General features: G+C 38.0%; 1 protein-coding gene across 3 annotated transcripts in view; it reads right to left on the bottom strand.

Moving 5' to 3' along the window:
* The window catches only part of MYO16 (myosin XVI), a 393,194-nt gene that overhangs the window by 183,998 nt on the left and 181,894 nt on the right, over nucleotides 1-27,302 (bottom strand). For all 3 annotated transcript variants that reach the window (XR_011322146.1, XM_069770289.1, XM_069770288.1), the window contains exons 8-12: nucleotides 21,257-21,332; nucleotides 19,738-19,891; nucleotides 11,321-11,471; nucleotides 3,943-4,053; nucleotides 1,171-1,236 (exon numbers count right to left, since the gene is read on the bottom strand). Coding sequence is in view for 2 of the 3 variants with exons in the window: in XM_069770289.1 (XP_069626390.1) it covers nucleotides 1,171-1,236; nucleotides 3,943-4,053; nucleotides 11,321-11,471; nucleotides 19,738-19,891; nucleotides 21,257-21,332 (558 nt within the window). In the remaining variant the exon portion in view is untranslated. The remainder of the gene's footprint in view (nucleotides 1-1,170; nucleotides 1,237-3,942; nucleotides 4,054-11,320; nucleotides 11,472-19,737; nucleotides 19,892-21,256; nucleotides 21,333-27,302) is intronic.

The following is a 27,302-nucleotide window of genomic DNA, read 5'->3' on the forward strand; positions in this document are numbered from 1 at the left end:
AATACACAGTGACAGGAAAAAATACCATCATCTAAAGCCTTGGGGATAATGGATGATTCCCATTTCTAGAAACTAAATTTAGGCTCCCAACTTGGAATCTGCGGCTCCTGCCATTGAATGTCACAGCATTTCTTTCTCTCAAATTTACTACTGATACACAGAAAGCCACATGACACAACACAAGCAGCCACAGGCTACAATTTGCTTACCAAATTTTGAACCTTTTATAATTCTTCTAAGCCAAGTAAATGTATTTGAACACTCCCTAACAAAACAGGGAGCCTGATCTCTGTGCAGTAATGTGATCTCAGTGCATCAATGAGAAAATAACAGGGAGAGGGGGAAATAAATTAACAGTTAAACTAACACTGTCTCTAAAATGGCTGAGTGAGGATGAAGGAGAGATCAGATAATTTGAATTTATGTTACTCCCACTGATCTACAAAGTCCGCTTAACTTGGTATCAGTGTCTAGTTACTGAAATGATAAGCCCCTTGTAAATAACCAGTCTGTCTCACAACGGAAAGACGAGAAGGGTAAGGGTACTACTACTGTTCAAGAGAGAAACATCTGGAGCACTGCTGAGGCGGCCTTGTGCATACAACAGGGCACACGCAGCCTCAAGTCCCCTCTGCCCAACGCAAGCCAGCCCTGAACGACCGCCCCAGTGCAGTGCACGCCTGTGCCGAGCACTTGGTACTCATTGCCCATATGGTGTCTGGACTGCGTGGCCTGGTGCGGGGCTCAGACAGCCATTTGGAGTCCTTCTGCACCAGTCGAGGTTTTTACCTCCGTAATCGTGTTTGGGCAAGGGAGGCGTGAACTCAAAGAACCGCTGCGTGGAGCGTGTGTCTATTTTTGCAAGTTTGGCTGTGGCAGAAAACACCGAGGTCATGTTATGCGTCAGGTACTATTTTTAAACAATCAGAGTGCTACTGCTCATACAAAACATTAGCAACATGGCTGTTTCACAAAAAAGACACAGCAAAAATAGTGGGATCTTGGAATAAATTTTTTAAAATTTTGCTAAAATATTAAAACTAAGATGCTCCCAACATAAAAAAGGGCATATATATGTTGATTAATTTTAGGGGTTTGGCCTGCCAAATGAACTGTATGAATCCACTGAAAAAGATCCACACTGTAACATTCTAAAAAGAGAATGCTTACCGTAGTAGAATAAATAGGAAGGTCTTTAAACGGGTTAACAAGCAACAGTATATCACCAACGTAGGTCTGAAAAAAGAAGGAATAATTGCTTTATTAAGTAATAAATTAAATCTTTAAGGAGGCCAATGTTTTTTTCCAGAAAGGACTTTTGGCAAAGCCACTTAAATCTAGCTATCAACATATTAAACATAATTTTCGAGTTCAGAGCTTTTGACTTCATAACTTTAAATTGAGATCTAAATTTACAATTTGGACAGCATTAATTACTCTTTTTATAATAAAACTGAGTTCTTCATAATGGAAAATTATGCATAGAAGAATTGCACTGCATGTATTATTGGTAGATTATCTGAAAGTTAATTTGTAATTTACCATTTGTGAAACTACAAAAATGTGACATGCCTACCACATAAACAAGTTCCTCAAGCAATTTTTTATGGGATAGATTACATGATTTAGAAATGCCGTGTTGATTACCTAGAATTGATACATTGAAATAAGTTGCTTGTGGGATAAGACAGAGCAATTGATACATATGTAAGTATTTATGCATGTGTAAGTGTATATAAACATATGTACATGCATATAGAAAAAAAACCCTGGCTATATTAAAAATAGCACACCATCCACTGATTGCAAAAGTGCTAAGATTTTATTATTCTGTATTTAAACACTCATATGTGAAAGACGTACTTAAATAGAAGATTGTACGTCACCCTTGCTGCTATACTTCTCACTCCACATAAGTAGCTGCTGCTGTATTATGCAGCTACTATAATGCAAAAATGCCAGACCTCTGTCTCTGAAGAGGTCAGACAGCAAACCATCATGTGAACAGTCCCAGTCATGCTACGTTTTTCAAAACAAAGCATTATGATTTGGGGAGGTGGAAAATAATCCCTTTTACAGTAAAGGTACTATTTTTCTTCTGAAATGCAGTAATTCATCTCCTCTCTCACCTACCCCGACTTCACTGTTAGGTTTTCCTGCAGAATGGAACTTTATTAGCCTTCAGGAAACATGAAACAGCAAGTGTTCAGCGCTAAGGAGGATTTTGGTTTGGAATTGGAGTCCACATACTTTTCCTTTTGAGAACCAAATCACCCAAAGATGCAAGGGTTTTCAGCATTGATGCTGTCCTGGTTTCAGCTGGGATAGAGTTAACTGTCTTCCTAGTAGCTGGTACAGTGCTATGTTTTGAGTTCAGTATGCAAAGAACCTTGATAACACTGATGTTTTCAGTTGTTGCTCAGTAGTGTTTAGACTATAGTCAAGGATTTTTCAGCTTCTCATGCCCAGCCAGGGCACCTGACCCAAACTGGCCAACAGTGTATTCCATACCATGTGACGTCCCATCTAGTTTAGGAACTGGGAAATGGGGGGGGCAGGGAATCGCCACTCAGGGACTGGCTGGGTGTCGGTCAGCAGGTGGTGAGCAATTGCACTGCGCATCATTTGTACATTTCAATCCTTTTATTACTGTTGTCATTTTATTAGTGTTATCATTATCATTATTAGTTTCTTCTTTTCTGTTCTATTAAACCGTTCTTATCTCAACCCAGGAGTTTTACTTCTTTTCCTGATTTTCTCCCCCATCCCACTGGATGGGGGGGGAGTGAGTGAGCGGCTGCGTGGTGCTTAGTTGCTGGCTGGGGTTAAACCACGACAGATGCTGACACTCTACCAAAGCACAATGGCTGCTGTTGAGCAGAATATAAATGATCACTGCCTATAAATTTCCATTAAGCTAAGGAGAATGCCAGAGCAGGGTATGAGATCCTCTCACGTGAAATCTTTAGTATTTTAAAATAAAAGAAGACTTCCTTTTACTAAGTATCTGTGGATCCTCCTGAATTCAGTTAGTTATCTGTGTTTGGCATGTGAGATAAAGGAAAAGAAATGCTCATAATAAAATAGGATTTGATACACGATTCTAAAACCCAGAATTTTTATTATCATTGAATGCCATAACACCTAGAATTGAAGTTCCCATGATTTCAAAAGTATTCACAGCAACATGCCAACTCCCCATATTCCTTTCGCCTAAACCGTGTAAACAACTTATACATTTAAAAACAATTTGCGTGTTTCACATTAACATGCCACTCAGCTGTTCAGTAACTCAGAAGTAAGTTATGAGTAAGATATGAACAGGGATACAAAAATTTTCAAGTGAAGATTTTTCTCCAGAAGTAATCTACGCCTAACCAGATGCCTCCTGACTTTATTACGGCACAACCAGGAAAACCTGCTTTATAAAAATCTTGCTATAATTATTTCATTTGGTATCTAGATGATTAACATCACAATATAGAGAATGATTTCTGTAATATAGGAAGAGGTAATGATTAAATCTCCCACACTGAATTCTAAGCTTTTAAAATCTAAATTTCTTTTAAATTTCTAGTAATCATGTGCTCTATTAAAATTAAGTTAACATAAAGTTAAAGATGGAAGGCTCTTTTGGTGGTTTGAGAAGGAAGATTACATGTGCCTATCAATTTTTACCAATATACTTCCTCTGTGAAATAAACACACATAAATTATTTCCAAACCTATCCGAAGTGTTATTCCATTTTTTATTTCTGCTTTTCCTATATAAACTTGAGAAATTGCAGGGCTTACACGCATATATGTCCTGATCCATTTAAATATTAGTCATAAGTCCAGAGCAGGTTACTGTCCAGTTGTTATGACAGTAATCCTATTTTTCCTATTCTCTCATTTGCTCTTTTTGGAAAGCTTACTGTTGATAGCTGAATAGCAACTCACATATATCTGATTATTATTGAAACGCTTCTGAATCTCATAAAGCAGGCTGCTGTCTGTTAGCTCACTCAGAGAAGCCAGGTCATCATTTGGAGCTGGAGGCATGAGCTTGATCTAGAAAACACAAATTAAAGAAATAAAGTAACTTCACAACCAATCGTTCTGTACCATAATGTTCCAACCTAAAGTATAAACCTAGATCACTAGAATTTACGGGAAAAAATGCATTAGGAAACTGGAAAGTTGTTACTCCTCCCAAACGATTACACATTATTAATCTTAAGCAAGAGAAGAACATCAAAAATTATTATCAATGTTAAGGTGTATAACTGCATGAGTCTGATGGGCTCTTAAGAACACAGACCCCTACTAGAATGCCATTTGCTATCCCAGAACCCATAAAGATTCCCAGCTCAAACGCTATTCCCCTGCTCTCTTCATTAAATGTTTATGGCAGAAGAAATCAAGACCATATAAAAGTTAGTGCATTTGTGAACTATTTATTGCCCAGTATTTAACAAAGCTCTCATAGTACTGTTCATCATACAGAATTTAAAATTCTGTTAGAAATTTTCCTGCGAAAGAGAAGGAAGTTAATAAGAAGTGGGAATCATGTTGTCAAGGAGACCAGAAGAGATTCAGAAGCAGCTACTTTAGCCAAAACTGGTGAATGAAATAAGCTTAACATTTCTGAGATTTAGGAGGAATAACACAAGTTCTGCAAGCCAAAGTAAATGCTAATGAAACAAACAAACAAAAAATCCAAACGACAGAACAGGAGACAGAATAAAAAAGAATCGATGATAATGGAATTTTGATTAGAGACAAAATAAATATTGATACATTAATCACTGTGCTTATAAATTACAATCTACACTTAAAATGTAGGTTGATTCCTTTTCTATGTCAGCCTGAAGAAAAACATTTTTTGCATGTCAGCAGAATACCTAGAAATATACCTACCTCTGAATTGTTTGTTCAAAGTTTACTAAAATACTCTCTCAGTGTCTGTTTTGAGGATGGACAATGAAGATGAAATTTCTCTGCTCTATTGTTCTGCTTAAGATGAAGGCTCAGGAAAAAAGCAGACACTGCCCTTTCTTGGAGAACAACTCAGCATCCTCAGCCTCTGGCAGTGGCATGTGGCAGCGAGTCAAGTGACAGAAGCAGCAAGCAGATTAGGAGATTTTGGAGGGAATACAGAGCGTGTTTCTGGCAAGAAGACCCCAAAGACTATAGATATTGGTGTTTAATACTGGGGAACTGATCCCGAATACTGAACTTCCAATGTTTCCATAGGTTCAAGGCCTAGTCAACCTACTCTTGTCTTCCTCTAACTCCAGTACTGAATAATAAGACACAAGCTTAACCACTGAAGAAACTGCAAAATAGAGCAAAATTAATTCCAAGAAATATTACACAGCCTGTAATAAATTAAATTAAGCTGGTGAAGAGCCTAGAGAACAAGTTACCAGCACTGGCTGAGGGAACTGGTGTTGTTTAGCCTGGAGAAAAGCAGGCTGAGGGGAGACCTTACTGCTCTCTGCAACTACCTGAAAGGAGACTGTAGCGAGGTGGGGGTCAATCTCTTCTCCCAAATAACAAGTGATAGGACAAGAGGAAATGGCCTTAAGTTGTGCCAGGGGAGGTTTAGATTGGACATTAGGAAATATTCCTTCACCGAAATGGTTATCAAGCATTGGAACAGGCTGCCCAGGGAAGTGGTGGAGTCACCATCCCTGGAGGTATTTAAAAGACGCGTAGATGTGGTGCTTAGGGACACGGTTTAGCAGTGGATTTTGCAGTGCTAGGTTAACGGTTGGACTCAATGATCTTAACGGTCTTTTCCAACCTAAATGACTCTATGTATGAAGCCATAGCTCCTCACAGAGGAAAGGCATATGTAAGCAGGGCTTGCAAGGTCCCAGCTTCTGTTGAGTCCCAGAGGCCTGCAGTACCTTCTATCTATGGTGGGCACGCTTCTACTCTTTTCTCTACTTCAAGCACTATAGCTATTATTGCATTTTTGTTTCTTGAAATAGCTCTGTCCTGGAGATTCTCACAATAATATTGGGGGCTTCAAAAAACTTCCATTTTGGGACTGACACAGTGACTGGAAAAATTTTGAGGATCTCTGCTTTAGTCTTTCATCATTTCCTTACTATTCCTCTAAAGACATGCAGTAGAAAACAATGCTTAAAACAAGTATATGAGGAAACAGGTAAGCTCCTCACAGAAAGCTGTCTCCTTTTTATATCAGCTATACCAGCAGGCAATAGATGTTGACGACTAAAATGTTATATGTAAACCTCATATGCATGTAACAGCATGAATATCAGCAAGAGATTTTTCAATGTTCTTCCACTCATCCACTAAAACAGGAAAGGCAGGCATCTAAACTGCATTCCATCTGCAACAGATGTTGAACTACACAGATAAAGTAGCAATCCATAAAATTGTAAGGAAAACATACCTTACAACAGTAACTCTACATGTACTAGCTGCATAGATGTACAAGGACAAGAAGGCAGTAGTGCCTAATCACACTTCAATAATGCTTTCTCTTTCCTTTTTTTCCCCATAAAAAATGTGAAAAAACCTCTCATTCCACTGAGTCCAAAAACCAATAAATGGTGGAGTCTACCAAAATGCTACTGTGACTATTCTCTTTTCTCCTATTTAAATTACTTTCTTCTTAAAACATTAGTATTTTCAGAACATGAGTTTTGAATAATACAGACATACACAGGCTGCCTGCTATATCTGTCTGTGTCCTTCTACCTATTCTAGAAGTTTACTCCTCACCCCACTGAAGTGAATGCAGATTTTTCTGTCACACAGAAGATGGCATTTCTTTTCTCTTTTTGTTTTTAATCATGGCACTTGGATGTAACGCTGGCTAGAAAACAAGAATTCCACTTGGCAAAAAAAAGTAAATTATGTTTTAACATTTGTTTTTGATGATGCACGTTGGAATAGAACAAAATGAACAAAAGATATTCCAAGAACTTAAGTGTCTTACAGAGGGAAAGCAGATGAAAGAAGCCTGTGGCCTCCTTCCCTTATCAGTGTGCTCACCTGGCTTGCAGGAACAAAGCAGGCATAGGTCTTCACTATACTTCCTTGTGTGCTATCAAAACTTGGAACATGTGTGCCAGAGAATGAGCTTCTCTTAATCTATGTCTACAAAGATTAAATTTATGCTAGGCTAGAGACTAATGTCTTAATTTGTAAATAAAAGAAGGGTTTGGATTCAAGCACTGCCCTGGGAATTGTTAGCACACCTCCTTGTACGTTCTTTGCTCATGCCAGCTAGCACTCATGCAGATAATACCTGGATATCATTCAGGTCACATACCAGTGGTCCTTTCCCATAGGCTGTTTGGGCACGGCCCTATCTTTCAAGGGAGAAAAGAGTTTTGTCTTACAGATGTGCACTGACCCAGAGAACAGGCCTGGGCTTGTTTTTACTTCACAATCTAGGTATAGCCAGAGATGCTGACTCTATGGATAGATGGTCAGAGATGTGAAGTGCTCAGTTAAACTCCAAGTAAGGGAATCGAAATCTTTTTCCATCAACTTTCTTTTCCTACCAAGTTTAGGATTTGGTGATTCAGCATTCTCTAACAGACTCCTTGCATCAAAATTCACAGCTCAATGAGCAAATAAATCACATAGAAATAAGAACTCTAAATGCCTTAGACTCACAACAAATTTGACTTGGTAGTAAACATTATTTACATTATTAATAACTTATTTGTGGGCACCTTCAAATTCTGTTCTCATCTACTTTTCTGAGCATACAGGTGAGTTTTCTCTATTTTTTCACCTCGATGTGTGTATCTGGCTATTATACTGATTGCATGACGCATACTTTACAAGACATAAAAGAAAAATAGCCATAAATACAGCAGAAGTTCCAATACAACTATGCCTCTGGAAGTTATTAGTTTTTGAGATTTTTGTAATGCTAACAATGAAGATTCCTATTTACTCATTTAAATTACATACACTTAACAGCACTCACAATCTGTTCATATAATAATCTCTAATGATTTTTATTTTTTTATGTACTTGTGTCACTGAAATAAGTATGCATTCTAGCTCATACGTGTAATACTATGATATACATGGTTGTCCCTTGTGTATGTGGTAAGTGATACTAGAACAATCAAAAGGGCATCAGGGGATACTCTATCACGCAGTTCAGATGGCCAACAATATCTAAACAAGAATTATAAGACAAAGACAAAATACTGTTTTAAGAAAGACCCAATTAAGAAAAAGAAAAGATTTAATCTATATTTTTTTGTAGCATAAAGCACGTAATTCACTTCCAGGCCAGTAATTTCAATCTGCTCTCAAAAAAATCCCTTCCCAGCTGAGAGGAAGAGAAATTGCCAGCTATGATAAAATTCTGGAAATTATTCATACTGCTTTCTTTGTTTGGCAGCACAGACCTTGACATTACAGATGATCAAAGAACATCTTTTACCTAGGAAAAAGCAAAAGCTAATACAAGCCAAGAGAGACCCAAAATGCTTTATCGATGTAGTCATCTGATCCCCATCTCCTATGCATCATGTAATAAAAATCTTACTTCATGAGAAATAATATTTTGCTAAGGCTCTTTTTCATCATTTTTGCAATTAAAAAAAACCTGAGGCTACATATAAATTTGAGCTGTTAGTTCTCTCAAAGCTAAAAAAGTTATGAGCTTTCTCTATTAAAAAAGCATATTTCAGATGTAGTAAGATGACATTTTTCTCTCTGATCCCCAATAAAGGCCTAATCCGCATGCCATATTGCCTAAGAAAGTATGATATTTCTGACATAAAGTATACGAAATATCATGCTGATCTATTTCAATAATTTATGAACATAAAATCCAAGTAATGGCTCCACATATCCTATTGAAAAATTAAACAGAACATGATTACTTTGAGTGTAGTTTGGAACACAACTGGTAAGAATAAAAGATAGTGAAACTCATTAGAACTAGTATACCCAAGAGGCAGGGATAGTGGGAAGGAGTTGTTCAAAGCTTTCCTTTGGTATAAGCACTAAATAAAAATTTCACTTCCCAATTTGTGGAAAAAAAAAAGAAGAAAAAAAAAAAGTGTTACTTGGAAATATCATCTCTGAAAACTAAGATCTACATGTTATGTACACAAATATGGACATGATATACATATACCTACAGTTCATAATGCATGGCAAGTAGTCTAGAATACAATCCCCGTACTTCCAGAATCACAATTATGTCACTTTAAAAAAGAAAAAAGCTCATATTTTCATTTGACAAAATATGGGAATTCTTTAGTTTACTAAAATTAAACTATTTCCTGAAGTGATTAAACTGTTTTACCCTCTCTTGTCCCTAAGAGCTAAAGCTTATTAAGCCCTTGCCAACTGAAAAGTTGTGTTAATCTATGATTTTTTTTCTTAATGCAACCAGTCATTTAAAAACACACTGGAATAGCACGGTTTCTAACCTATCCCTTGTTAGTGCTGATTTCCCACATAACACTGTTCCTGCTTATTCTTTTCCAAGGGAGCATCACTCCTTATTCAGCAACTGCAGATACCGGCCAAGGTTTGTAGTTTTTACTGCTTCTGAAAGACCGTAAGATACACGCCCCTTCTAGCTCATTTAGACCAGAATTTCACAGAGTGTTTTCTACAGAAATTTCTCAGCTAATGGAGCTAAAAGAGATTCACCCTTAATTCTGCTGTCTTGTCTTTGAATTACAACTATTGATGGAAGTTCCACTGAAGTATAGTGAAACAGCAGGATTAAAGTTTTGAAAAATTCTGCCCTGGGACCCTGAAGTGACTCTGGATCATGGTGGAGGACAAAACTACAACCATGAACACCTCTGGTTGCTCCTTCTCACCAGCAAGATTAGCTGTTCTTTTTCCAATCAGTCTCTGCATATGTTTTACTGCACAAACCATAAAGCAAAAGTTTAGCCTAGGGATAATGAAAAATGGAATAACTTTAGCTAGGTCTGCACCAAAACAGAATCAAGCAGAAGTAAGTACATATGTTCTTGTCTGCACTCCTGTTGAACATCTAAAAGCAAGTGATCATCTCAACAAGACCCTAAGCTAAACACCTCCCTCTGTTTTCCTACAATTATAGGACAGTTCCCCCTAGTAGGGTTGCAAGCACTTGCACTTACTTTTCTGACCAGCAGTGCTTCTGTTTTGGATTGACTGTTTTCATCACATCACTGCACAGTCAGCCAGGCCAGAAATTATATGACATGCAAAACAAGATGTAAGCCAAAAGCAAAACACTTTGTGGTATCTTCTGACTGAAAAGGGAACCCAGTGCTCTGTGGGATTCCAAAGGTGAGGTCTTTCAGAGATGGACTCATATGATTGACATGCAACTCACTGACTGATCTTGTATGATGAACACCTTCCTCTGAAACACATTCAAAAAAAGCAGCGGAGTGTGCACGCTTCTGTCAAGGCAGTTATGTAGGTTTAACTGAACGTGGTTTAAATGTAACCACTATCTTCCCGCTTTGTTAAGCTTCAAATTCACAGTAAATTATTTTAAATGGAAATTCTCCCCTCCACCCCCCCAATTCTAAAGTAGTTTTTTCTTAAATGGCTAAATATTTCTGGAGTATGTGTTTCCCAAATGCATGTAACAGAAAATAAAACCCCTTGTAAAAAAAAAAACAAAACCAAAACCCACCACAAAAAAACCCACCACAACCCAAACAATATTTAAGTCCTAAACATTCAAAGTTAGGACATGCTAGATTTACAAGTAACAGATAATTGCCCCCTTTTGCGTTCACCCTATACACTGAGATTGTGATCCTGTGGAAAAAACTGTAACAGGTATCCAAATAATCAGTGCCTGTATCCTCATGCATTAGCACAAGAAAGGGAGTTAGCACTGCAGCTGTAAATCCGGCAATTCCTATCTTTAAATTACAGTCACTTATTTTGCAACTTAATATTTCTTAGACGTTCTCTTTGTTTTTGCAGTCTCCCAGGTCGTGTTTCTTTCCTTTATAAACCCAAGTTGGAGACAAGAGCACACTTCAGGCAGTGTTAAGAGTTGTCCCTCCCCTGTTGTGAGCCATGAGTAGAGTCCGAGGAGCTCCGAGCCCTCTGACTGCCACAGCCCCTGACCTACCACCAGCAGCTGGCAGGAGCAGCTGTTCCATTTGCAGAGCCGGAGCTCTGTGCAGGGCCAGGCTGACTGCAGGGAGTGATCACGGAGATAAGGCTCCACAGTGCAAATGATATTGCTGCGTGGTAAGGGGAAAAAATTACTATGGTCTTTGACTTCATTAAGTTTACAATTTCCAGACCTAAGCGCTAGCAAACATTTCAAGAAACTGCATGCCGTTACCTGTTCAAGTTTGGTTGTAGTGTTCACAGTGACATTTTCAGATGCGCTGTCTTGGGATTGCTGCTTACATAAGCCTTTAGCTGCATCTTTAAACATGGTGTCTTTCTCCAGCAAACTGTCTTGCTTGGCAATCGGTAAAGCCAAGGGATTGCTACAAAGAGAATCAATAAAGCAATCAGACACCTCCTGAAGACGTCAGACAGACAAAAGATTGCCAAACGTGGGTGGCACAAACAGAACTGGGATACAATTCAGGGCTGAAACACAAGTTCCTGGTCGAAGTACAAAAAAGAAACTGGTGAGAAATGAACTGTTCACATAGATTAGTCTGTTCCCAAGGACACAAAGCAAAACACTTTGATTTAAAATTCACCTTTATACATACCTTTTCTGAAGCAGAACTGAGCAAGCCAAAGAGAATATGCATGTGTCTGCTTTTGACAGCACTAGGCTGGCAAATCAATAGCCAATTTTGAAACAGAATTTAAAATACACCATTAACCTACGCAACACTGTTTTGAAAAATAATAAGTTTTAAAGTAATTCAATACAGATACTGCCACTGCGGTTATTATAATTAAATTCCACCACTTTTTAGCTTACTTTTAATCAGGCAATACCCAAGATATATTTCATGACCAAAAGCTGCTCTGAATGTGATACGCTAAAGAAAAACCCAAGCAAACAGCAGAGTCCTGAAATTACTGCAACAATACACAATACTCTTCATTCACACGTAAGTTAAACCTATTCTTACACGCATACAGTTGTTTTCCCTACTGACACTTCAGACCATATCACACTTCTGAAAAACAACAATGCCAAAATCTTGGGTAATTTTGGCAGTGTTGTACATACAGAAGAATTAGCAAGGAATCAGCCCCAGGAGCTGAGAACACAACCGTCTTAAAAAATAATCGTCTGGCCTCTGACAGTGCAAATGAGACAATCTCATGGAGCATACAACAGCTCCTTGCCAAAATGTGCACAAAATTTCTTTGAAAGGAAATGTGGACTCGATGTGGGGATGCGCGAATAGTGCATTCCACTATGAGATAAAGCCCAGATGTCAAAGTTAGTTAAAAAAAACAACAAAAAAAACCCAACTCATTTTTACTCTGTTACACGAGTCTGATCACTGATTATAATAACGCCAGGATTATATGCACAGTTAAATGAAATTAAGGAGGACCCATAGCTAACACCGATTTCAATTCAGGATAAGAACTGCCATCGGAAACAGAACTGAAACACAAACGTAGTTTTAGAAAGGTACAGTCCCAAGCAGAGGCAAAGCACCTTCTAAGCAGAATTCATTGGAAAGCAAGTCAAAGTAGTTGACAAAACCTTTCTTTTGATGAAACCCTCGGTCTGCAAACACTGAAATTTTCAACATTTTGTAATGATATATACACAATTTCCTTTCTAATGATGTTTTGCTTCAGACATTTTAATATAAAAAGTCTATAGGAACACTAGTGAAAATAAAAATTTCTATTTACTGCTTTGATTCACCTAAGATAATTTTATCATAAATTTGTTTACAAAATGTCACGTGGACAAAAGATCCAAGAGCCAACTCGCTTTGCCTTTTTTCTTGATTTGGACTGCAGGACAAAAAAAGGCATTATCCAACTATTTTCATGAACTCGGCAATTAGATGTCATAGGATAAGATATATCAGCAATGAGACTGTAGAAGAAATTAAATAGCTGTGACACCCACAAGCACAAATGACTAATACTATTTCACATTTTACCCAGACTCAGAACTGAACAAAACATAATTAAATATGAAGGGGTTTTTTTGAGTAGTCTTTTGCTATTGTCCAAAACTGCTCAAATTCCTTTGGTCTGAATTATTTTTATGATTTAATCACAAAGAGAAGAAAGATTTGAAGAAAAGCATAAGCCAAATGAATTCAAGTATTAAAAAACAAAACACTGCCACTTACAACTTTATTATTCATGTAATGTTTCTTTTAAATTGTGAAGATCCAGGATTTTTTTGCTGTGAAGTTGAACCTTACCCGTTTAATCTTACCACTTCTGTGTTAACTATACAACACACATTAGAAACACTTCTTAAAATTCAGCTGTAAACTCCTTGCAACCAAATAAACTTTTCAGGTGTCACAAAAGAGAAGCAGGTTGTAAATCACAGCAAAGCGTGGGGGAAAAAAGTGCCTACTATTTTCACAGATGCATTCTGAACTTAAGAGGACAATAATAACATGACTTAGCAGGTGTGTTCCCTGTATTGATGTACAGGAGAATAGCCTATAAATTATGTGCATTTGTGAGGTATTAAACAGGACTTTACATGATGGAAATGCTGACATATAATTCATATTACAACAAAAATGTGAATGATTACAAGAAAGAAAAAACATATTAAAATTACTCCAACAGTTCATTATGAGTCAGATTCAAGAAGACACTGAAAAATCAAACAAACTAAAATAAAATGTTTCCAGAAACAGTGGCTTTTTAGAAAAATATTTCTATTAACATTCATATGTATTTCTATTAGTCACAAGATGAAGCCAAGCAATGTCGTTGAAAACTGAAGGACAGCGCAAGGGAAGATTTTATGTTAATGAAGGCAAGTGGATTAGCATGAACTGTCTTCTTTTATGAAAATTAATGGATAATTAATAGATAATTAACCACAAAGGGAGACTTAAGCCAAAATAATGTTGCATAATAGACAGGAAGGAGAGTTATCTAGGGTAATCTTATTTGAGCAAGATAGGGCTGTTGCTACTGGCATATCTAACTGGGAAAAAAAATCTTGCATGTTATATGGAGGAACTGTCATTTTAATTTTGGCATGTGTAAGCCATCATATATGGAATTAACCTGAAGTTTGGGGGGGGGGTGGGGGGGGAGGGTGTGTGTTAGATAAACTGAGATCATTTTCTATAAGTTGCCATCCTCCAGCATGTGCTTGTTTTTTAAGAAAAAAGAAATCATACAAAAACCTGGGAGCTGACAATCAAATAATTGGCAGTTTTATCATCAATTATTTGAAACACTACTGCAGCTTCTAACTTGGTAGAAAGATATTATAAAAAGAATTATATCAAGGCAGATTCTGCAATGACATTTTCATGGGTTCTTTGAGCTTATAGCTTTTGTTGAAGAGAACTTCTGTTACTGTAATTCCTCCACAGGCAATTCTGAGATCCTCCAAACAATTTCTAAGCCACTTAACATCTGTGAACTGTGTAATCTCCGAAATTTCAGTCTAAGAAACTTTTTAAAGCTACATGACAGAAACTTCAGAATGGATTAAACACTAGAAGAGTGTTTAAAACCACTAGAATTGAAATGCAAGTTGCTACATCAATGGTTAAATAGAAATGTTCTGTAAGAAGAAAAATGTAACCTCTTTTCTGCTTTGTTGTCTTGAACATATCTATGTATATTTTATTTCACATTCTTCTGCTGATTTTGAAATACATCCACTACAATTAATTTTTACTTACTTAAATATGTATCAGAAAATATATAATCTGATGAAGTTAGCATTACTTTGAGAATAAGTTCCTAATTTTTTAGTATTTATTACTATCTAGGTGACTGCACTATCTGTATGTTCAGGGACTGTTCACTAAGAAAAATTCTGCAAGTACATGTACTGAACTAGAAGGGCAGTGGTGATATCGCAGCCATATCATGAACGTGAAGTCACCTTTAAGCAGATATGGCCAATTTAATTTCCTGAAGTATAAGCTATGTCAATTAATGTGTTCTGGTGCAAGTATTTTTGCCAGCAGAGTAACAGTATTTCTTCTGATGTACCATTAGAATAAAACTGGCAAAATTTTCCAGCATAGACCTTAGGTTTGCTGCATTGGTCAACCTTTAAAAAACCTCACAACGTTAATAAAATTCTCTCCTTTACCTAATTTACTTGGTCAACCTTCGAAGAAACTCATACTGGTAACAGAAAGGAAAGACAAATGTCAATTATGTGACCATGTGGTCTCCAATACGAAACCAACTTCCTACTTTTTGGCCTCTACTGACACCCATTTTCATGGGCCAGGTTCCTCCATTTTATTCACAAATGATAATACTTTTGCAAAACAGTAAGAAACACTCAGATAAGTTGGCAATGCATTAATTAATGGTACATCACAAACACATTTGTAAATCCTTGTAATGAGATGCTGTTAAAATTTATATAATGCAATGAGCAAAGCGCATTTCCTGCAAATTACCACACTGGGCATAAGTTGCAAGGTTTTGGTAACAGAGGGGCTGCAGGTGGGTCTCTGTGGGAAGAGGCCACACACTGCGCCATGCTGGACACAGCCAGTTTCAGCCAGCTCCGCAATGGACCCACCACAGGACACAGCTGAGCGCACTGGCCAAACTGGTGACACCTCTGTGAAAACATATTTAAGAAAGGGCAGAAAATGTCACAGGGAGAGAGGAAGAGGGAACAAAAAGACTGAGAAACAAAAGAGGGACCACCGAAGTCAGAGGAGTAGGAGGTGCTCCATGGCAGAGCAGGCACCACCACCCCCTGACAGGACTTCAGTTATTTCTCTTTGCCACTGCTTCCTTCTTGCTCTTTTCCTGTGTGGCACATGGAGGAGCCGTGCTGGAGCAGGTACGCCCCAGGAGGGACTGCGGCCCACAGACAGGGCCACACCAGAGCAGATATTTCCCTGAAGGGACTGTGGCCCTGGGAGGAGCTACCCTGGAGCAGGTATGCCCCTGAAGGTACTGCAGCTTGTGGAGGACCTACGCTGAAGCACAGGAAAAGAGCACAAAGGAAGGAGTGGCAGAGAGAAATAACTGCAACCCTACCCTGCGCCACCTCACTGAAGGGATTAACTGTAACTTGCAGCAATTACAAGGGAGAAGAGAAGGGGTGCTTGGAGGGAAGTTGAGCTTCAGAAAGGGGGGGACGGGGGGAGACGTTTACCCTAAGCATATAAATGTTTGCTTCCTTTTTTGGTTTTGCTTCCTGATATCCAAATTGGTATTCAAATATTTATATCAATTGGCAATAAATCAAATTCCCAAGCTCAGCCTATTTCGCCCTGTTCTTCCTATTTTCTTCCCCATCCTGCTGGGGTGGTGGGGAGCAGTTTGCGAGGGAGAAAGGCAGCTCACTGCATGCCAGCTAGGGCCAAGCCACCACAGTTACCTTCCTAGTCCACCTCTTCTAAATCAGACAGACAAAAGTACTCAGTAGCTTGGTGGAAGAGCTAGGAAAAAATATTCTAATACAGTTAGTGCTTCACAATAATGGGAATTCAGGTGGATTAACCCAAAGCTTGCTTAAAGATAACCAGGTCTGCTTGATAACCCAGCATAACACAAACATACTGACTGCTAAACTTTTTTTTCTACCTGAGTAAAGATACTGACCTTCAATTCATCTCTTCATGGTGTTCTTCCAGAAATCACTACTGTAATTTAATCTAGAACCAGCAAAATTAGGTTTGTTGACAGAGCATGTACTATTCATAATTGTTTGTTCATAATTTTTGAGTCTGCTTTTGAATATTGTTCTGTTCTGAGAGATGGCCACAAAGCAGTATGGCCACAACATAGAGTTACATGAATTCTTGTTAAACTTATCACTTTAGTTTAAACATACTTCCTTATGTCAGGAGTTGATGGAGAACGGACACAATATAGAATAAAGCAATGGTAAATCTGCGTCATTATTGTGCATGCCTCCTTGCAGCACTACAAAATTTGGTTTGGTACACAAGAATAGCACAGACATTCATCTTTATCCTAGCATATTACACATCTCTCTACAAACTTCTTTCATAGAGCACAAAGGATGAAATGCTGTGCTTTCAACATTAGCCATTGAAAAGGTAAAAATTTGGTTGAAACCAGTCATCTAGGCTGCCTCTCCAATAAGCAGCCTGGAGGCACTCTGGAGAATAATTCAGTATATCTTAAGAATATGTCTACTATCATATGGAAGAATAACCCTCTGTAAGGTTTTGGATTTCACTGTTGAACAAGCATGTGACTACAGAGCTGAGATAACTAGCTTTGAAATGACACCTGATTTTCAGGTAACTATAAATTAAGATTAATGAATTTCTAAGTGAAATGGAATTCTGCAAACAGTGTGGTATGGTTCACTCACAATTTTCCACATCTTCAGTAGTGATAGCTGAGTCATGCATGGGCAAAATACACCAGTATTTTTGCCTTCCAAGAGCTCTCCTACCTCAGAATTGCTGGCTGGCCAGCAAGTTTGCTGATACTCTCCTGATAGCTAGTTAGTACAAAGCTCCAGCTTAGGAAGTCTGTAAACCTAAGACTGCTGAAAGTCTCAAGAACGTGCCGAAATGGCATTACTTCAAGCTTACCGTATCCTTGTAACTGGTCCCTAGCTATTTGCAATGGACCACTGTCAAAGTCAGTGCACAGGGCTAAACAGATCTTTCATTTGACCTAGTACTGTGTTCTCATGTAGGCACCACAACTAGCTGCAGCCACACACTGGAACTTGGTTGCCAATAGATGCTAAAGAGGTTACTCAGCCCAATTCCACATGTAAATCCATTTTCTTTGTTTTTCCATTCAGTGGGCTTTGCTTTTCCAAAACTTCCAGTGAAGTTCTTCACCCACGGCAGGTCACTATACAGAAAACTCTCAAAAAAGTAGCTCTCTTCATCCATGTATTTAAGGAAGGAAAGTGTAGACAAAGAATATTTTCAGACCACTTCTACTGTGTGCAAGTCAGGTATTCCAGAGGTCGATGCGTTTTACCACCAAAGAACAGTATCCAGTACAATATGTGCACCACAGCACAAACTTCTAGACTATAAACCACATGGAAATGCATAATGTAGATGCTAGAACAATGAAAAAGTTCTCACAGTCTCTAAAACCTTTAAGAATAACTCTTTTGCTAGCCATCATTACAGAGTTACAGGAGTGACTTACCTTCTACTTCTGGTATTACTACTTTTATCAATAATTAAAAATAAAGGGTTTTTTTATATTTGAGAATCTAAAGCTTTAGCTTCATACCTCAAAATTCTTTTTTTCACTTAAAAGACAGTTGAAGGCCACATAAATTTCAGGAGTATAATTAAAGTTATTGAAACAGTGGGTTAGACCAGAGGGCTGCTTATTTTGTAAGGAATTAACAGGCATGAGAAATCAGTAATTCCATAAACATATGTGTCCTAAACCCAGCTACGTACTGTAGTAACTACAAATCATGAAGCAGAAACAACACACTATGTTTACTATCCATTAAATATGCAATCTTTACAAAATATAAATACATCTCATGGAATTCTGAATTTAACGGATTGATCATTTCAGGACAATTGCTCATTTCTTCCGAATTTTAATGTATCCAGATACATTCTGCAGACCATAAATTATAACTAGTATGAAATGGAAGCATATACATCTTGTCTCTCTCTTTATAACAGGTTTTATTTATTTTTTTCTCACATACAGTCCAGTGATTGTTAAAGAAAAATTAACGTCAGTATTTCACAAGCTTATGCAACAAACATACTTCAAATACACAGCAACTGCATACTGTATACAGACATTATCTATGCCTTTTAAAATTCTCATGGATCACAGTATCTAGAAATAAGAATTTGAGAAATCAGTATGTCTTGCACTACCATAAAACTGCCATTAATGCTTCATACCTATTTTACACCTCTTTTCACATACCCATGACAGTCTTCTCTTAAGATTCACAAGAAAATACAAAAAGATCAAAGTTTACAATTTAAGACACAAATTGACTCTTCAGTTCAGTACCAAATTTTAAGTTCACATTGCTAAATTCTACTTAATTCCACTTGAATTTTAAGCAGTACAAATCTGACAACAAATTTGTAACTGCCTGGAGCTGTATAATTTTATCTGTGATTGCACATATTATTTTTATTTTCAGGACTTGTCCCTGCTTCTCTCATAAGCAATGGTAGTTTTACTACACTATTCCCATTTACCTTAATAAAAGGACATTTGGGTCTACAGTATTAACCCCTAATAAATCTGCTAAGGCTATGCCAGATAATTTTACTGGCCATTATAGCAATGTATTTCATTACTTATAGTCTATATCGATACAATTAAGGTTGAGAAAAAGAGATGAGAGAGACTAACACAGAAGATGATTCAGCAGATTTCCAAAATGAAAATGTTACTTGACCCATCAAATCACGCAGAATCAATCACAGAATGGTTGAGGTCAGAAGGGACCTCTAAAAGGCATCTGGTCCAACCCCCTGTCCAAGCAGAGACACATAGACCTGGTTGCCCAGGATGATGCCTAGATGGGTTTTGAATGTCTCCAAGGACACATAGACAGGATTCACAGATTGACAAATACATTTCAAATGATAATCTGGCCTCAGTGCATAACTCTTTAACAACAGAAACACTTACAGTTTATTGGAAATTGTGGGCAGATCATGGATGATCTCTTCGTATTGCTCTTCTTGAGATAAAGTAGAAACAGCTAAAGGGTCTTTCATTTTTTCCTCCCAAACAATTTCAGCCTTCAGAAGCATCTCCTCAATAAACTCAGAAGCTGCAACATCTAAGACATTGGAACACCAAGATATCAGACAAATAAAACAGTGCAGAAAAACTTTATTTTCAAATCTCTAGATCAGATTAAGAATAAGCATCCAGCTAGATAAAATGAAAACAGTTGCTCAGATATTGATCATAAAATAATACTTGAAATTACTGGTAAAACAAAGGCTAAGTAAATTAAGTATGGAATTAAGTTGTCATTTGCAAGACCTCAAAACCACTCTCATTGTGTAGAGAACCGAAGTATTATTCAATAATTTATAGGACTTCAGGAAAAACAATACAACTGTTTTCAACTCTGTATTTCAACACAAACATGTATTTAAATCCTTTTGAAACCTTTTACCTTTCTACAAACTAGATTTATCCGTCTTGCACATACAGAAGCGCTGAAATCAGTTGTGTTTGCAGACCAGAAACAGTTAACTCAACTGTGTTAAATACATACTACATGTGGTTAGCTAGCTGTATTGTTAGATGATCTCAGTTTAGTCCATAGCCTTTGATACAAATACGAACTGGCACGCATCTAACCACAATCATCTTTTCTGAGATTGTCATGGAGTTCCTTGTGAATGTATTTGTAGGTGGTACATTATTTGAAGCATAACATATCTTGCTTTACTATGCAAAGGAAGTTTCTCCTCATAATCTGACAGAAAGATTCTATTTTCTACATTACTGGATTCGTTCTTCATTTTATCCTGGGCATAGAAGATTGAACAACCATATGTTTCTTCTTTTCAACACTGCTATCCACCATTACTGACATTAGCTCTGCTTTGATCACTGGGTTAGACCAGTTGCTCTCAAGTCCCTTCTAACCTAATATAGTCTGTAATTCTATTATCTTTAGAGCCACTGCTTCAGCTCCCTGTTGCTATCTGGTCTAAGAAGGTGCTTTCTTCGTGGGAAACAACAGGTGTTGCAGTTCAAAACTGGATGGTGAAATTTGTTTTCAGCAAACAGCTATAGAGAATCCAGTTCATGAGGGCTATGTACTATCATCAGTTGAGACAGAGAAAGGAACTCAGTAAGAAGTCACCAAGGAAGTGTAAATGCAGCTGCCACCAAGGCACTGAAGAACCTACAAGGAAGAAACATAACTAAACAGGGAATGGAACACATGGAAGAACATGCTATCATTTGATATGACATCCTGCACGATCACAACTAGCACTTTTCAGTAATATATGAAAAAACATATATACACACATGCAAATGTGTATGTAACTCTACACACTATATAAACTATATACGTACACATATATGTGAGCATCTGTCTGTATAACTAAGAAAACAAGAGGGAAAGAAAACTGTGTCACAGTAACTCGTACATACGTAATATACATGGATTTTCACCTACCTGAAGGCTTTTCATTATTGCAGTTAAGAAGACTGGGATTTGCCCAGTGCATCAAGAGCAGCTTCACAAGGTTGGTCTAAAATGGGCAAAACCAGAAGTGTTTGAAATGGCAGAAGTAGGACAGAAGCAGCATGCCTGTCATTCAGTTTATTCATTCCTTTCTGCACTAGCTGAAATCGTATGATAAACCATACGGAACACCTCCAAAATCCCTCCTTCTGCAGCTACTACATACATTAGTATAAATCACAAGCAGCAGACTAAAATACAGTTTCCGTACAATTTCAATATCCCCTCAGCATAACTCCACCCCCATAGTCTCCCTCCATCCTTTCACGTGTAAACAAATCCACATCAGTAAGGAAAAAACCTGACCCTCCATCATCACCTGCCATGACTTAGATCATAAATATTTCTTTATTTCTAACATTCAACAACTGTGTACCATCACTGCCAAAGGGACCTGACTCACAGCCAACAGGGAAGTAAATCTGGTTTTTGTCAGTAGTAGAAATTGGCGCATTTATCTTATGTTTACCAAATGTATTTAACATTTTAGCAATGGTAGCAATTACAGTACAGTAGAGTAGGGTGGAGTATCATATAATGGTGATTATATATATATTTTAGCCATATAAGAAGGCTAAAACACATTTTTCAATTCCTGCAAGAATGCTGCAAGCAACTCTTTTAGTGAGCTCTTCTACTGCTGCACCAAAGTCTCTGTAGAGGTATTTCTCCATCAAAGGCTGTAGTAATGTCTACCCTGATAAACTGGTTGCTCAAAAAGGAGTAAGAAACTGCACAAGGAGCAAAAAATACATTTAGAATGTGAATATAGAGCTCAACTAAATGAGAGAACTTTTACCATTTTGGGATATATGTTAAAGCAATTACAATTTATGATATGAATGTAACCAACAGGGGAGGCCAGAATGACCACAAGAGAAAATCAGCTGTGCAGAAAAGAAAGATTCTTCAGAGCAGAGGAGAGCTACAGATAAATGAGACCTGAATTGGTAGGCAGCTAAGGGAAAGGATAGTAATTTGGCATAAAAACAAGCAATAAATAAATAAAGGCTAAACAGGAAAGAAATCATTGCGATAAAAGTAATAAAACTGAATAGGGATTCAGTACACAGGAGGCAACTTACTATAAAAGACCATGATAAGGAAGAATCAGTTAAATGTAAAAAAAACCCCAAAACCAACCAAGCCCAAGCTTCTAATCACAGAAAAACAGGAAAATACTGTTGCAAATGCCTATAAAAATAAGATCATCTTTCTCTCCTCAGCTTTCTAATGCTGGCTTTCCCTTCTGGCAGTAACAGCAGAAAATTCAGCAAACTGTGGAAGCAGGGAGGAAGCCGTACTAGGTTTATTTCCAAACCCAGTTAGCCCTGCTTTCAACTGAGAACTCTCAATGCATCTATCTCTGTATTTTTCATTATGAAAAAATGGAACATGCTTAGTCATTGAGCTGACTAAATCAGCAGCAGTTGCATAATCTCCTTAACATTCATTCTGAAAAGTGGTAGTGGTTGTATCAAAGGGCGGGGGGGGGGGTTAAATGCACTTTCAGTTTAGTAACAATACACAGCCTTTTGGGTTACCAAAGTTTTGGCTTTATGCCACAAGAAATCCTGTGCTCCAATATTAATGCTTCCTGATGCCAATGGAGTATCTCCAGCTGGGAATCCTTGATGCAAAGACTAAGGTATTCAGGTCACTGGCAATTTCAATTACCTGCTTTTGGATACACAAAACTGTGTCAGTTTTAACCTCACTTAAGTTTTAGGAGGAGTACTTTAAAATCCAATTGCCATATCTTCAGAAATGTGCCTAACAGTAGAAATATTTGTAGAATAATTACAGCAAATTACCACTACCCAAAGGTATTTCAATTGCAGAGTTGCAAATAAAGGAGATATGACTATGTTAAGAAAAACTGCAGTATCAAATGAAATATTGTAGAGCCTAAGAATAAAATGAGCATTGTATGTATTCCTATTTTCCAGTGTTGTCTTTGCCAATTGATATAAATGAAAAAAACAGTGTGATGATTCACTGTACAGAAAACTACTACTAATGGCAATTATTTAAAACATCTGCTTACAAAATATCAATTGCCTTGCTTCTCCTCTTGAGCCCTTTATTATTTATTCAGTGCCTTTTGACAGGACACTAGGAAACCCCTTAGACATTACTTTTCTCTTTTCAGAACTTATCTCTGAGTACCCTCCTTTACGAAACACAAACTTAGTTAACCTTTTCTGTACTAATAAAGCATGGCTCTCTCTCTATTGGTGTTCTGTCCAAATTATAATTTTTTTACCTCTCTGACACCTCTTACTGGATACCTTGCCCTTTGACTGTTGAGAATGCTGCTGCAAGGAATGTTTCCCTGTCTCACCCCTTTAATCTGAAAGTCCTACCTTCTCGATTCCCCTCGGCTACTTCTTTTCTCACCAAGCCAGAAGCTGCTTGCCCTCATTTTCAAAGGCCTTAACAGACCCTCCATGCTTTACCTCTTCCCATTCATTCAGCATTCAGACTCCAGTTCCCACCTCACATCAGTCTGTGACTTTGGCCATCACTAATAAATTTTCAAATACCTATTTCTGTGCTTTTTCTAGGCTGTACCTTATACTAGTAAGGAAGTCTTCAAAATATCTGCAATCTACATTGTAAACAGCCTGTTCTGAGGTAATGCTTGCCAAGCAGAGAAACAGATAATGCACTGCGATTCCACCATTCAGGTGGATTGAAAAATGGCTCAGTGGCTGGGCCCAGAGTGTGGTGGTCAGTGGCAAGAAGTCTAGGTGCAGGCCAGTAGCTTGTGGTGTATCCCAGGGAACAGTACTGGGTCCAATCCTGTTCAACATCTTTATTAATGATCTGGACGATGTGGTAGAGTGCACCCTCAGCAAGTCTGCAGATGACACCAAACTGGGAAGAGTGGCTGATATGCCAGAGGCTCACACTGCCATCCAGAGGGACCTTGACAGGCTGGAGAAATGAGCTGATGGGTACCTCGTTAAGTTCAACAAGGGGAAGTGCAAAGTCCGGCACCTGAGAAGGAACAACCCCAGGCACCAGCACATGCTGGCAGCCATCTGGCCAGAAAGCAGCTTTGCAGAAAAGGTAGACAACAAGTTGAACATGAGCCAGCAATGTGCTCTAGCTGCAAAGAAGGTTAACGGTATCCTGAGCTGCATTAGGAGTGTTGCCAGCAGCTTGAGGGAGGTGATCCTTCCCCTCTACTCAGCAGTGGTGAGGCCACAAATGGAGTACTGTATATATCCAGTTCTGGACTCCTCAATACAAGAGAGACATGGAGAGAGGCCAGCAAAAGGCCACTAAGATGACTAAGAGACTGGAGCACCTCACATATGAGGAAAGGCTGAGAGAGCTGGAATTCTTCAACCTGGAGAAGAGAAGGCTCAGGGGGATCTCATCCATGTGGGCAAATACCTGAAGGGAGGGTGCAAAGAGGACAGAGCCAGGCTTTTTCCAGTGGTGCCCAGTGACAGGACAAGAGGCAACAGAAGCATCAAGGACATTAAAAAGAAAAGCGTATGTTAGGGACCTGAAGCTACTGGGGAGTGAAACAAACAAAACAAATCCCAAGACAGATAACTCCCAAAGTTAGGAAGTGAGGTAATTACTAAACTATTAGAGTTACTGTGAATTGAGTTTTGAAGATTATATATTTGTTCTCCATTACATAATAGTATGACTTAGAAGACTGAGTTTCCCTTAAAGCCAAAGTCTCATAGGCAAACCCCTAAATAATAGCAATATCATTCAGAGGCTGAATAGCATTTTCTCTGCAATCACAAATCTGATTCACAGTACTGATTTAGAAACAGGAAATGATGTCTGAAACTCATTACAGATCTCCCTTCTTAATAGAATGTAGATGAGGAAAGTATTTTTTCTATTTCAGTGCAGAAAAAGGGGGACCCTAACCACCTGTGGTCAGCAAAGTGGAACAGATTAGAAAAAGTAGGTTGCAGGAATGAGACTAGCAGCAGGGTAGAAAGAGCAGAGGGGAAAAAATAGAACAGAGCATGGATAAAATGCTGGACATTGGAACTAACAGCATGAAATAAATGAAGTGAAAGGGAAGAAGAGAGACATGACAAGGAGGCAGGATGTAGGCAGAGACAGACTAAGCAGAAAAAAAAGAAGAAAGTGACATAGTGAGGAAAAACCACCAAGATTGAACAAGGGATGTTGGGACTGTAAGCAAGTGGGAAAAAGGGATAAGTGTAACAGAAGGGCTGGAAGGTTGGCATGAAGCCAAAGTAGAGAAAAGAGAAAGCTTGGATGAGAACCAGGGAGAGGAGGAGGGGCAGAAGCTGGCTGTGCAAGGAAATCAGGATTGGGATAAAACACATAAGGAAAGGACATGAAGCCAGGCAAATGAATGGGACAGTAAGACAACAGAATCAAGACAAGAATGGAAGAGACTGGAGGCAATGAGACAAATAAGGTTGCACGTGCAAGGAATGAACCGTGAAGACTCTGTCTGTTCATACACAAGAGCTTGGAGTGGAACCCAGGTTCCTCAAATGTCACCGCTGCCTTTCTGCAGTCAGCATGTTTAACCTATATGGCCTAAGAGTATGCCTTTTAAACCTCTGGAATAGGTTCAAGAAGGACAACCTAATACTATTTTCAGCCATCTAAGCAAGTAACAAAGGTTACTTAAAGTTTTTCTACAGCTGAAGTAAAGACTTCAGCGACCCTTACTTCAAGACTGATAACCTACATTTCTGGTTTTTAATCCACCAGAAAATTAGACAGAGAAAAAAAAAAAGTCAGGGAACAACATTATCTGATCTTGTGATTAAAGATGCTTATAAGTTATATTCCTACAAGTTATATACTAATACTACAGAGAGGATCATAAATCTGGCACTTCTCAAAGTTTGTGCCTGAACAGTCTTACTAGACTTTTTTCATATATGCGTCCTGAATATGAGAGAAAGTCACTATAGCTGGTATTTCAAGGAAAATTAAATTTATATTGATCACTAAGATCCTGCAATAATCAAGTAAGTATATAGTGTAGTCTGTGCACATCTGAGCTTTAAAAACATAGATGTAAACACTGAGAATGTTATACTAATTTTGTAAATTGAGGTTGTCTCTAGTCTGTATCTGAAGCTCTTGTAAATCTGTTTTCTTATCATTTGGTATTTTGTGAATCTAGCTTTTTTTGCCTTAGTGTTCTGTACCCACAATTAGCATTTGAATCATTTATAGAAAACTTCTGAATATATTGAAAGAAAGATATCACAGGCAGAAATCCCAGCGTGGTCTCTCTGCTTGAGGAAAATGAGCGTACTTTGATCTGAAAGGAAATGCTGCTCTTCTACCCGAGTACAATCACACATGCCAAAGATGAAAAAAAAGACTAAAGAAAAGAGGGTGAGATATGTCTGGATAAAACATTCTCTAGAGGATTTTCTGACCATAAATGAAAGATTCCAACTGCTTGACAGGGAAAATACATATTCCCTGAGTGACTATACTCTATTCTTTTTGAAATACTGAACAAGCATCCCCTTCTTTAGGCTCTTCTCATTGAAAATACTTGTGGAATGTGTTCGCAGAAGTCCAGAAACTGCATTCAAAGGAACTGCTATGGCAATGGCCAAACTTGAATGAGATTAAATATAATTTCCTACAGTGGGTTAGATATCCCATCTACATTGAAGCATATCCTAATGATGGATTGCTGATGTTTTTCTATTTCGAGGTCAACATGCACTTAAAGAAAAGAAAATGAAACTACAGTTCATAGTTGAGTCAAATGACTAGTGTGTTTTGGTAACGATCAGCAAATTAGGTCACATAGTAAGAAGGTGTGTTTTCAGACTTCAGGAAGAAGCACAGAGTTCTTTCTATGATCTGAAAGAAATACTGTGTTTGGATGAACTAACTAGACAGGGGTATGATTCAGTCCAAGCAAACAAGCCAACCAAATGTGTGTCGCGGGAGAACATACTTACAGAACAGCAATTTCAGACATAAA

The sequence above is a fragment of the Haliaeetus albicilla genome, chromosome 25 (assembly GCF_947461875.1).
Source record: "Haliaeetus albicilla chromosome 25, bHalAlb1.1, whole genome shotgun sequence".
Lineage (NCBI taxonomy): Eukaryota > Metazoa > Chordata > Aves > Accipitriformes > Accipitridae > Haliaeetus > Haliaeetus albicilla.